At 35.0% G+C, this 13,008-nt stretch overlaps 1 protein-coding gene and 1 long non-coding RNA gene across 2 annotated transcripts; both read right to left on the bottom strand.

Moving 5' to 3' along the window:
* Nucleotides 1-1,336: 1,336 nt before the first annotated feature.
* On the bottom strand, nt 1,337-4,250 carry LOC131021469 (uncharacterized). The gene is made up of 2 exons (XR_009100957.1): nt 4,081-4,250; nt 1,337-1,557 (listed from the first exon to the last, which is right to left on the bottom strand). It is a non-coding gene; the product is annotated as an uncharacterized LOC131021469 (long non-coding RNA).
* Nucleotides 4,251-8,504: 4,254 nt separating this feature from the next.
* LOC131021470 (ninja-family protein mc410-like) lies at nt 8,505-11,917 on the bottom strand. The gene is made up of 3 exons (XM_057950667.1): nt 11,531-11,917; nt 10,064-11,089; nt 8,505-9,306 (listed from the first exon to the last, which is right to left on the bottom strand). The coding sequence occupies exons 2-3, from the start codon at nt 11,067-11,069 to the stop codon at nt 8,819-8,821; spliced, it is 1,494 nt and encodes a 497-aa protein (XP_057806650.1). The 5' UTR covers nt 11,070-11,089; nt 11,531-11,917; the 3' UTR covers nt 8,505-8,818.
* Between the last annotated feature and the right edge of the window lie 1,091 nt (nt 11,918-13,008).

A 13,008-nucleotide genomic window follows, 5' to 3' on the forward strand; every position in this document is an offset into this window, starting at 1 on the left:
TCGAACCCGTGTGCCTCAAGATCGAGCAGCGTCTGGTGCAGCTCGTCCACCACGCTTCTGGGGTTGCTGAACTTCAAGTTGCGAGCCATCTCCACCAAGTCGGAGAAGGTCACCATGCAGCCTATGGCCAGCCCCTCGCGCTCCCGCTCCTTGTTGAAGCGCAGGGGCTAGAAATGCGGCATCTTCCTGAACACCTCCATCGACTCCACGGCTTCCCAAACTGCATTGCGCTTCACAAAGGGCAATAGGTTATGCTCCCGCGGCTCAATCGATTCTGCTACTACCACAGCGGAATTTGGCTCCATCGATCAATTGGCGGCCAAGAATCTGCTCGTTTTCTTGATTTGCATTCTCATTTGGGGGTTTGTAGTTTTTCGCAACACGCAATTTTCTTCTTCTTTTTGAGTTTAATGCCCATCGGCATTGCATCAGAGTTGAGCCATCATCCCATTGCAGCAAAGTTGAGCCATGAATTGGAGATGGAGTCCGCCGCATTTGGGAGTTGTGTTTTTCCCCTGAATCATTCTGCGTTGTGCCGCCGCCGCAAATGAACCATTTCCCATCCCGCCAATCCATATGGAGCCTCAATTCCGACTGTTTTAACAGTCTATTCCAATTCGTGAGCTCAAAAAACACAATGTATTCATTCTTATCAACCTCTTCTCCTTTATCAATCCACTCCTCCACCCAAAATCGATGAACGCATCCACTTTTTACCAAGTCCCAAACTTTCTCTCTCTAAAAATGGGAGGGCAAGGCCTAATATGACCCAAAATCGACTTCAACTTCAACCATCTCGCCATTTTTATCCTTCATCTCGACCAAATACGCCCCATTCCCCAAATCTCGAAGAATCGCCGCCGGAAACCAAGCACCTCAAAGCTTAATCTCCACCTTGGCACCCGTCTCAAACTTTTTTTATCCACTGTTGTAACACGCTAATGGTGGGCCCCACTTTTAAATTACTATAAAATAAAATAAAAAAAAGTTTGACTACCAGTAGATAACGCGGTTTGGTCAGGGGCCTAATTGCACGATTTTTTTGAGTTCGGAGGTTTAATTGCACACACAGTAAGTAAGAGGAGTTATACTATATAAGGGCTACAACTTAAAGGGTCTATCTGCACATTTTCCCTATAATCAAATAAGTAACCCGTACGCATGTGTCACAGCCCGCCCTAACTAGGGATAGTTAGGCCGAGTGATCTACGACTAGGGATGGGGTTAAAGAAGAAGGGGAAGAAAAGGGGCGTTATTTATAGCCGTAAAACTTACTCATCTTAATAAAACTCGTCATTTTTATTCATTAATACTCAATTGAAAACAGTCTATGAAAGACAGCATAAAACTTAATTAATATCATTAATCAAGTTATACATCATATGAAACCATTCTCTTAAGACTCAAAGTATGACATAACATACTATAACATCAACAACATCTTGCAGCGGAAAGTAGCTAGACATATGTATGAAGACATATTCTAGACAGGTTAACTATTTATTAACAACCCTGGAGACTCCGCTCATTGCAGCACCATCATCACATCAGCTCAACCTGCACATTTAGAAAACATATGCAGGGCTGAGTACAAAAGCACTCAGTGGGCACGTATGCCTAGGTATAAAAATACATGCTTCAAAACTGTAAATTGTCATGCCATCATAATCAGTACAGCAAGGGAGTTTTTCGCTAAAAATGCCCAAGCTTACTAAGTTCATTTGTGATTCTTAAAGTTCGTCTGATCAGACTAAGTTCTTTTGTAATCTATCATATCTGAAACTGTGTGCCGGAGAGGTGGCCACCTCTCACGGTCACTTGACCGGCCAACCCGCTAGATGACTCACGGTCACTGGTGTACACTAGTCCTGGCAGGATAGCTATCAACTGCTCAGGACCCGAATTCGATTGCATCATTGGCAAAGCCAAAGCAGATAGATATCATACTAAAATTTAAACACTTTATGGCAAGACAATACTTGAAATAACTTTAACTCAAAGATTTTGTCATGAAATAACTTGCTCAAAGGTAGCATTAAACTCGTTTGATAGATATATAAAACTAAAATTAACAGTTAAATCATCTCATGCATTCATTCGTATAAGAGGCCTACGACACGCAGGGGATCTCTATATACGTATAGTAAAAGTAATGCCCACCTCGTTGTGTCTCTGTATCAATGAGTAACATCACTCTCTCCCTCAAGTCGTTACTTCCCAACAGGACCTTCATCGTTATGAAGAATTGGTGAGAAGTTATAAAAGAAACCTCGATTAATAATCTAATTTCTTTTATGAAACATTAGTATCTCTAATGTTCATCTCTCTTGATTGTTAATCAATATAACAATTATTATCTCTCGTCATTACTCATTAATTATAACATCCTTATGTTATAATTAGCAGCGCTTCAATTAAAAGAAATATTTAACACATCGAAAAGTCCACTTTCTTAGCAGATCTATTCGCTCTCATCTCGTCTAATTAACCAATTAGAAAGTTAAACTTTCCATTAGGCATGTATTTGAGTCACGGGTCAACAAGAATCGACTATGCTCAAATTCTAATTTCACTAAAAATTTCGGCATGACCTATTCATATATAATGTCAGCCACGAGATTTCAACGCGTGAATCTCACTACGTGAACTCGTCTCTCGACTCAAAACTTAACATCTTGACATCTTTTCAACGCAACCCAAACAATTCAAAATCATCAAAACTCTTTATCAGTAAACTATCATTTATACTCGACACCAATTGTTCGAGTGTCAGATACCAACATTTATGTGCGTTAATCATAACTCTCACAACTCACACCATTTAGTCATATCGTATCATCCATCAAAACAAATATAATCAAGTTATTTTCTAGAAAGTTTTGCTGTTTTTGTGTCATCTTTAAAACTTCATAACAACCAACTCAATCATCATAAACTCTCATACCAATTGATCTCAAAAACTTCATGAAGTGTAGTTCACTCTAAAAATGGTAGTTAACCAAAAAGGTTAAAGATTTTTGGAGATATTGCTCTTTTAGTGCAGGCTGTCAATGATTGACAGTTTCTGCCAATTTTGTTTAGGCCATTAGAAACCAAGGCGAACCTTAATAAAATTCCATCAAATTTAATCAGCCAAAACTAAAGGTATCCTTGAAGATTTGGTTAAAATTTCACAAGAAAAAACGTTCATATGATCTGCCAAATAAACAATGAAACTCATACACTTTTACTGTTGGACAAATATGACAGCAGAACAGGGCATTTTTGAAATAATAAGCTGCTCTGTTTCAGAGATCATAAAAATCGAAATCTTATGTTTTTAGAAAAGTATTGAAGTCTAGTTTCGTTTAAAAAAAACGGTGATGCAAAATCCTTCATGGATTAATAGATATAAACGTTTTTGTGAAGTCTACCAACAGTTAACAGATTCTGTCAAGGATTTTTCAAAATATCTTTAAAATAGCAAACATCATCCAAAAGACATGAAATTTTGCAGCGACGGAATACACATATCATAGATAAACATACTAAAATTTCAGAGCCATCAAGCAATGAAAACTCATCGAAACATAAGCTTGAAACTGCTGTAAAATTTTGACAGAATTCCAGTTTTAATTTCGTTCAACAATTATCATCCATAAATTGTAAATCAATTAGCATGCTCATGTGATATCGTAGAACACATATACGCAATAATATTCATTATGCAACGTCCCAAACTTCACGAATTTAAATAATCATTCTCTAAAAACTTATACAATTTTCGTGCTTGGAAAAATACGAATTTAATATATATCGATTCTAGCATACCCCTAAGCACAAATATCAAGTCAAAACGATCAAACAAAAATCGAAAGACAAGCTAATATGTGAAAAACGGGGCTGCCCTCATGGGTTTCATAGCTACGGTCCGTTCCGTTCTTACTCCCTTCATTAAACATGCTCAACATCTACCCAAGAACAACATACTAAAATTTCACGACGATCCGACGTCGTTTCAAAATAAAGTCGAGAATCGACGTTTTTCGACGTCGACGAAAATCGAAAAGAAAACCATCAAAACGTAGGTAGAGATCTTACCTACTTAGATACGTGATCGAAAAGATGATCGGCGCTCGTCTCGGTGCTCAAATCGGAAGTCAAAAGCTTGAGCTCAAGCTAAAATGAAAATGGCGTGAAGTGTGTGTGTGTTTTAGGTGTTGTGTGTGTGAATGTGTTTGTTGTTGTGTGAGTTGGCTGATATAGCCGTGTAATAAATGTGAATGGGTGGGTTTGGTTGGTTGGGGGGTGGTTTGGGGTAGGGTAGGTTTAGATATTTAGGATATTAACCCGTTAGTCGTTAAATATCTCGTTTCGTCTCGTTTTAACGACTAACTACCCATACTCTTCGTTACTCGCCCTCTCAACCTCTACTCACTTTCATTGCACTCGTAATTCTATATAAATAAAGAAAACGCAAGCTCGTTCTCGAAATTCTGATAAACGAGCTCATTTCGTTTATCGAGAAATCCTGATTTACTATTCACTCGTCGTCCAAAAATAAAAACTTTCATTATTGGACTCGTATCGAAAAACTAAGAATATTTCTCGACGACGTGCACATAAGATTTTGAAAGTCGACAAAAAGACGAAATAGCAGTATTTTACTATTCATCGTCAAAAAGTCAAAATTTTGAAAAACGTCTTAACGGACTCAGATCTCACTTCCGAGTTCATCGTTCTCATTCAAATAATTATCTCGAATTATTCAAATACTCAAACTCAAATACGGATATAAAATCTCACATCATCGAAAGAACATCTCAACATCTTAAAAAAAATAACAAGAAAACTTCATATAACTCCTCATCTCTTTACAAAGTAAATCAAACAAGGGATCTAAACCCTAATTATTCAAACTCAAGAAATTAAACACGTCATCAAAATCCCGGGTATTACAGCATGCGAAATCACTATCCACATAAAAATAGGAAAACTATTCGCACGCAGACGTATCTCTCACAAAAGAGAGTATTTGAGTGTCTCAACTTTGTCACTTGAGTTAGGCGTCATTGGCTAATCTATCTATCTATTATATGAAAACACAGTTTGTGGCATTTTAGCAAATAAAATAACATATCAAGGGTAAATACATTAAAAGCTGCGCAGCCCAACAACATATAAAATGGCAGAGTCAAACCACAACCCCACTAAATATAATGGGGTGTTAGAAAAAATCTAGACCTTTACTTCAGTATAGAATTTGAATATATCCACATTTAAATATTTCATCAACATCTCATTGAATATCAAATCCGATTAATTATTGATTCATTGTTTTTTAACGCAGACTCATTTACAATCTTAATGTTAATTGATATAGACTATATAGTACAATAATTATTTAAATGTTAGTTACATAAAAAAATAAATTGAATATTGTAATATGCATCAATAATTGATTTATATATATAAAAAATGTCAGCTTGTATTATTGCTATGATAATTCTAATTTTTTCTTTATAATTTATTTTTTGTAATATGATATTTATTAAATTTAATATTATTTTCATTGGGTTCACAATATTCATTATTTTACACTACTTCAAATAAAGTAATATTTGAATAATAAAATATATGTTTTTCTTATTAATTAATTTAAGTCATAAATAGTGATTTTTTGGCACTACATAATTTAAAATTTTAAATAATTACTCTCTCCGTTCATAAATTTTTTGCCACATCCTGAACGGCACGAGATCTAATAAAATGTGAGTGGATTTGTGATGTAATAATATACACCCTATTATTATAAATAAAAGTGATAAATTTTTCATGGATGGATCAAAAAAAATTATCATCTCAATATTTTCGTATAAAAAATGCTTTGACCAATGCGATGCACGGGTGGACGTATAAGTAATATAGAAAGAATGAGTTTTCTCCCCTCCTCCAGGATTTACGTTTTCGTATTCGGATTTTTATTGAGTAACTGATGTCGATTATTTTATTTCATTTTCAAAATATACTTGCATTTTTTTATATTTTAATTCTGTTTAATATTTATATTTATTCATTTGTCGCTTAATTCGATAATCGCCGTGCATCGCACGGGAGTGCGTATATAAGAGCATCCGCAATGGGGTTCCTTGATAGCCTACTTGATAGTGGTTGTGTTATTGAGTAGGTAGTGCTGCATTGGGGTTCCTTGATAGCCTACTTGATAACATTAGTTTTGATTTTATGTTTTTCATTTAAATTTTATTGCATAATTTAAATAACATATTTTTGTAATAACATTAGTTAAATACGCCATTAAACATAAAAATTAAAAACACCTAAAACATCATATTACCCCATCGTTAAAATCACATAATTAAAATCCTAGTCTAGACCACGACGCCTGAGCAAGTCGGCGACCATGGACGCGTGCAATGCCCTTTGTGCGTCCGTCATGTGCGTCGTATCCGCGTTCAGGAGCTGCATATCAAGCTCCCTCTCCCTGATATCGTTCCTCCGCTGGTACTGGGCGATGAATGCCCTCATCTGCTGGTCGGACCTGTCCAACCTCTCCACTATTTCCGGTGGAGGCTCCGAGCTCGTATGCGACGCTGCTGCCTTCCCTTTCCGCTTTGCAGCCTTCGCCGCCGCCTTCGCCGCCTTGTTGCCAATGAGCCGGGCAGAAGAGATCTCCTCGCCCGACGCCGAGGTGGTGAAGCCGCCCTCTTCCGTAGTCTTTGTCCTCTTGGAGGCATACACGTCTCCAACGATGTACATCGATTTGAACTTGGGATTGTTCCGGAGAACTTTCCACGCGTTCCAGAAATTGAAGGAGGCCCTGTGTGGGCTTCGAGCCCTGAAGAGGATTTGGGCCACGAGTTAATAAAACACGAGTTTTTAATTATTTTTGCGTAATAAGAGAAATATATGACCTTGACTCTCACCGCTAAAAAGACAATTTTGACTTATCTAAATAATATCGTTAATTCGTTATAGTATTAAATAGTAAAAAAACTTGCCAAAAATTTGCCAAAAATGGTAAAATATTGTAGTACCATTTTAAACGAAGCCTGCATACTTGCTGTCGAAATCTGAATTGTGGATTTTTTTTTTTGAAAATTGAATTGTGGAATTTTATTTCCCCTCTTTTTAGAATTGAAATTTTATTTTTATTTGTAGTAGTGTGTACTCGAGATCTTGTTAATAAATATTGTTTATATGATGATTACATTTATGCTAATCTCTGAGCAACTTCATGAGGACGCGATTGAAACGCTAGAATTCATGAAAATATTTGCAACATTTTAACACATTCTTATGTCACACACTACACACTTTCGATTGCAACATTGGTTTTAATGTCATTGAAATTCTGTTTCGGGGGGACACACCAAAATGAAAGTTTGTGATATTGATGGTACAGTTCTAAAAAATTGGACAAAAATCAAACTATAGAAAATGTACATGATTTAATTCGCAAATTAACACTACTTTAGACCAAATCCATACCTATTTTATAGCAAATATCACTCCAAATAGTAATTCTACTCCAACAATTTACGTCAAACTCAAAAATTTAAAAGAATATTTTTTTGAATATTCACTCTCCACTTATTTTTTTTATAATTTTTTTATTATATATATATATATATATTTCTAAATTATATATTAGCCTCCAAAATTGTTAAATCACTAATTTCATATAATATCAAATATTATACCAAAATTTAATTATTAATAAGTAAAAATGAATTAATGTTCAATATCAATTTTTTTTAATAATTACACCTCTAACAGACACCCCCCTATGTAGAGATACAAAGATCAAATATTAAGTGTTCTATTGAAAGTGGCAAAATTTCCTTATCTGCCACTTTCAATATTAATGAAATTTTGTCATTTTCAATAGAACACTTAATATTTGATCTATGTATCTCTACATATTGATAAAGAAGTATTTTCTCCGTCTCAATATTGATGACCTATTTATTTTGATATGGATATTTAGGAGAATAAAATTGTGTGCATAAGTATAAGTGTGTAAAAGTGTATGTAGGATCATATTATTTGTAGTGAAATTATTACCCAAATAAAAACATGTCATTATATTTGGGACGACCCAGTAAAAAAACAGACCTATTTATTACTCACCTATCTAACTAAACTTTTCATGAGAGGTAAACAACTTCTTTAGATGCATTCTACTTTAAATATATACATTATGTTAAATTCGAGTATCATTCAAGTTCAATATGCTCGAATATACCACAACTTAAAGTCGAGTAATGCTGAATCACAACCCTGATACTCCTCGCATCAACTTGAACAAATCACGAACAATGCAAGCAAATATTGCTTCAACCAGCTCAGCTGATTAAAAGAAATAGCATAGCACCAATTGTACAGAAAAAGCTGAAAATTTCGCATCTTTGCTGCCTTCTCACGAGGCGAAAAAACTTGATATCTCCACAAATGAACCAGCTTTCTTTGTAAAGCAATTCTATATACATTTAACAAGGAAAAGATACTACACAAATTATTATTATCAGCCCAATGGCAGATACATCTTTGTAAAACATGCAACCAACTCAATCACACACTTTTAACAATTATTGTTATCTTACAAAAGTAGATTGCTCAAAAATAAATACTGTAAGCCAATAGCATGTCAAGACACCATACCACTCTAAATAACAATAAGCTTCTTAAAGAATGAACGACACAGATGTACAGTAGATGAGCAACATACACACATTCCAGTATAATCAACAGCATGTCAAGCAGAGGATTATTCATTGAAATGTCAAACCTAATAATCTGACGCGCTTTACTTCTGGCATCAACTCTGAGCCGAAGCTGCAGGATTGCTGCCTGATAATGAAGTTAAACCAGTGCCAGCATCTGGACTGTTGTTTTCTTCACTGGCGTGTTGTATAAATTCATCAGGCGACATGTGAGAACCATGGCAGGCACAAACAATCTTAATCTGAGTAGGGCTGAACTTGTATGTTACACCTGATATTGTTCGGCCATTTGGACCTGAGCCGTTAGTAGACACCCATGGCAGATTCGGGTAAGATCCACAACCCCCGAATTTGAGATCTGCAGTGATACCAGGCCTTATAGCCGGAAATTCTGACGGAAGAGATTCTGCTCTTGGCTGATTAGGTGAATCTTTTACCTGATGAATTGTGTGATTCCCTTTCAGATCACCATCTGTGTGAGAAGATGAACCTTCTTCACCAACTTGCTGCTTTCCATAACATTTTCCAGGTTCTACAGCCCTCACATCACACTGAGTAGTTTCAGATGACTTGTGTGAAATTACTGCCAAGGGATCAAAGCGAACAGAATAATCATTAGGAACCTCACTTTTCATGTATACATGGAAAACTTTCAAGCAAACTCGCAGTTATCTAATTTGATCATGTCAAAATTGTTGGAGGGCATTAACTCTACAATGAGCTTGTTGTACTACAACGTATACACAGACTCTGTTGCATAATATAGCATAAATATACATCCTATCTTGGCCTAGATGTGTGCCAACAACATTCAGACAATTCAAGGCGCTGGTGTTGCTGTTTTATTTTTAAATTCATGTTTAGATCCTTGACATCACAGTTAGCATATTACTAATGACTGATCTTCTTAACCAAGGATGAGAATGAAGATACTGAGAATGCGTCAACAGCTCCCATTTTGATTTAACTTATTGCAAGTATCTCATCAAAATGACTTTGTTTTACTTAACAATGTTACGACACTTAAAAAAACTTCAAGGTAATGGATTCTAAAATTAAAAAAGAATTGATGGAAATGATTAGATGTTACAAGCTGCAGCTGATGACTTTCTTGGATTCAGGAGCTTTGTAGAAGAAGTTAAAAAACGCAGCCACCTTCTTAACAGATGATGCAGATAAAAGTGCAATACAGTTTGAGATCAAAATCAAATGAAACGTGCAAATTACCAAACACCACTAAGTGAACAATGCTACATAGTTCCATTAGCAAAGAAGTCACTAAAACTTAAAAGGTATCAATTGAAAATAAATAGATAAATAGAAGAAACTTAAGGGAATACCTTGAGTGAGCTTCCGGCCATCATTTTGAGTGTCCGGGTTCCTTCCAGAATAAGTTGGGTTAATTTGTTGGTGATGAGAAATGATGCCACGAGAGTTATCTCTGTCTAGCACTGGAAGCTGGACAGGAGTGTACCCATACATTAGAGGAAAATTAGCAGGCATAACTGGATGGCCACCTGGTCGCTCAATGTTTGTGGTAGGCATTGCATGCATCATGCTAGGCTTTGGATAGTTGGATGGATTAGGTGTACCACTAGAATTAGAATCCTTAACAGGTTGCGAGTAAGACATGTTCATGTTTGCTGGTGGAACTGGGAGTGTAGCACCATAAGAAACGGACATATTCATCACGTTGAATTCCTTTTCTGATGAGATTGTAAATCTTTTCTGTCCTAGAATTTCAACACCACTCGAATCTCCAAATGCATGAGATTCCTTCTGAACCCTGGATACACCACCAGTGGACGCAAACCGTTTTGGAACATCATCATGCTGAGAAACATGCCTTGAAGTTGAGCCATCTACTTCTGAATCTGCAACATCTTCGTTTTCTGCAGTTGATCCCTCATCCGTGGTTATGGAGATGTGTGATGCCTTGGATTTATCAGTCAAATCAGGATGACTGGTTTCTCTCTCGTACTTCTTCTGTTGGTTCGTCTCAATAAACAGGTTTTTCCGCTTTTCACCAACACCTGAAGTCTTTTCATCAATTTCAATAGGCCTGGTATCACTTCGTAACCACAATCCTTCAGCATTTGAATTCTTTGAAGTTTCTAATTCAGCAGCAGGTTTAGGAAAGTTGTAATTAAAGGTCTCTCCAACTTGTGGTGGATGTTGTTGATTTCCACCTTCTAGAAAGTTTTTGAACTCATTGATTAACTTGCTACCTCTATCGCCTTCATCTAACTTGACATCAGATGAGCTGCCCTGTTTACTTTTATTTGAGGAACTATTTCCGCCACACGGAAGGCCCAAGCTCAGATCGAGACCTTTCTCATCCTCCATTTGATAGAGTCAAAATTTGTCTACAAGATTTTCACATATTGCCTACTCAGCCTCCTCAAAAAAAAATTTAATACTAGCCACATAAAAGAAACAACAAAAAAGAAGCAAATACCAAATAGTTATCAAAACACCATCTTAGTGAAATATCTGCAATATAAGTACTATATAGCTTAAGATGTGCAGTCCCAAGCTACAACATCCTAAATAGCAAAGTAAGGTGAAGAACAATCCAATGAAAACTAAATCAGAATTCCATTAAATAACTTGCTCCTTACTAGTTTAGTTTTGTGCTCAATACAAATTCAGTTACTTCTTCTGTATAAACTTTCAACATTCATTGAATTAACAGAGATACAACTAGTTATTATCACAAGTGGTAGAAGAAATAAATTACTTCCAATATCAAATACAGAATTACGTATGCTTTGTCAATGAATTAAAACTTATGATACCATATGTACCTTAGATCTTCTGAATCTACAACAAATACGCAGATTCTGTCACCGAGTGTAATACATCGTCGTAGATTGATTTCAGATGTTGTGAATTAGGGCAGATGAGAATAGATCAGGAAAATTTCTGGAGCAATAGGATGAATTAGTGGAAATGATGTCTAAGAATTTTGGGTAATGATAAAAAAATAAGGGGGAATACAACTAAGAAAAGGTCAAAGGTCATATAAGAAAATTGGGGAATCGTGTTTCTTGCCTATCTTTGTTTATTGGCGTAGGACAGAACTGAAAGAGAAGTGCGGTGGAGAAGACGAAGAAGCGGCCATCACAAGTTTAGGGCTTTCTTTCTTTTAATTTCCTACTGTTTGTAATTGTCTATAATTTCCTATTTCAATTACACTGGTAAATAAGTGCACTAGAGTTCGTTTACTTTGAGCCTAAAATTTTTATTAGAAAAATGATGGATAAGAAAAAATAAATTTTTTTTATTATATATTTATTAAAGATGAAAATATGAGAATATTAAAAAATATTTTCACATCCTTGTAATATTATTTAGCATTATAGAGAAAATGAGTGAAAATCGATTGCTCGAGAAAATATTCCACATGTTTAGAGAAAAATTTCTATCATAGTAATAAATATATGAAAATGATAAAAAAGTGAAAATATACATTTTCTCTTCCTTTCATCAAAATAAACGCACCCTAATGAATAATTGTCTTTAATTGCCTCAAAAGGAAAAAAAAAAACATTACACTAAAAGTCTAAAACTACTAAGTAATAATAGTAGCAATGCACATGTTAAACATTTTGTTTTTGTTTTGGATTTAGAACATTTTATTTTTGTTTAAGAAAAAATATTACTCCCCTCATTCACGAAAATAAGGGCCAACTATTTCTGAAAAGTAGTGCACTTTTCCTTTTAGTACATCATTTCACACATATATATATATATATATATATAGAAGGGTTCAACAGATAAGCTAAATATTGTGGAGAATAGAGAATTCGTAAAATAAAAACGAACAGATCTATAATTTTAATGAACAGATCAATGTACCGCATGAATAACAATTTGCCCCGGGTTCGAATCCTGCTGGTGGCGAGTTTTTCTATATTTTGACTAAATACGTCTGTTCATTAGTTATGTTGATCTGTTCGTAAAATATATAGATTTGTTCATGATGAATAAAAAGATAATTCTCTGTTGGACTCAACCCTATATATATATATATATATATATATATATATATATAAATACCGCTTATTTATAAAATTCATCATTAATTCGACTACAACCACTCATTTTATATAATGATGAAATCATTTATCTACTATATAAAAATTACCACTCATTTTACTAAAATATGTACCCAAAAAATAGGCTCAACTTTTTATAGGCAGAGAGAGTAATTTTTAAATTATTTTATATTATTAAATATTAGCAATTATTTTGAATGTGGTTAGATTGTGTGCATCGAATG

This window comes from Salvia miltiorrhiza, chromosome 4 (genome assembly GCF_028751815.1).
Source record: "Salvia miltiorrhiza cultivar Shanhuang (shh) chromosome 4, IMPLAD_Smil_shh, whole genome shotgun sequence".
NCBI lineage: Eukaryota > Viridiplantae > Streptophyta > Magnoliopsida > Lamiales > Lamiaceae > Salvia > Salvia miltiorrhiza.

What these genes read in the sequence shown, in the direction of transcription:
- LOC131021470 (XM_057950667.1), bottom strand. Translation starts at nt 11,069, where the DNA reads ATGGAGGATGAGAAAGGTCTCGATCTGAGCTTGGGCCTTCCGTGTGGC. An exon ending in TGGCCGGAAGCTCACTCAAG is followed by an intron (nt 9,307 to 10,063) that starts GTATTCCCTTAA and finishes ATCCCTTGGCAG; the next exon opens with TAATTTCACACAAGTCATCT.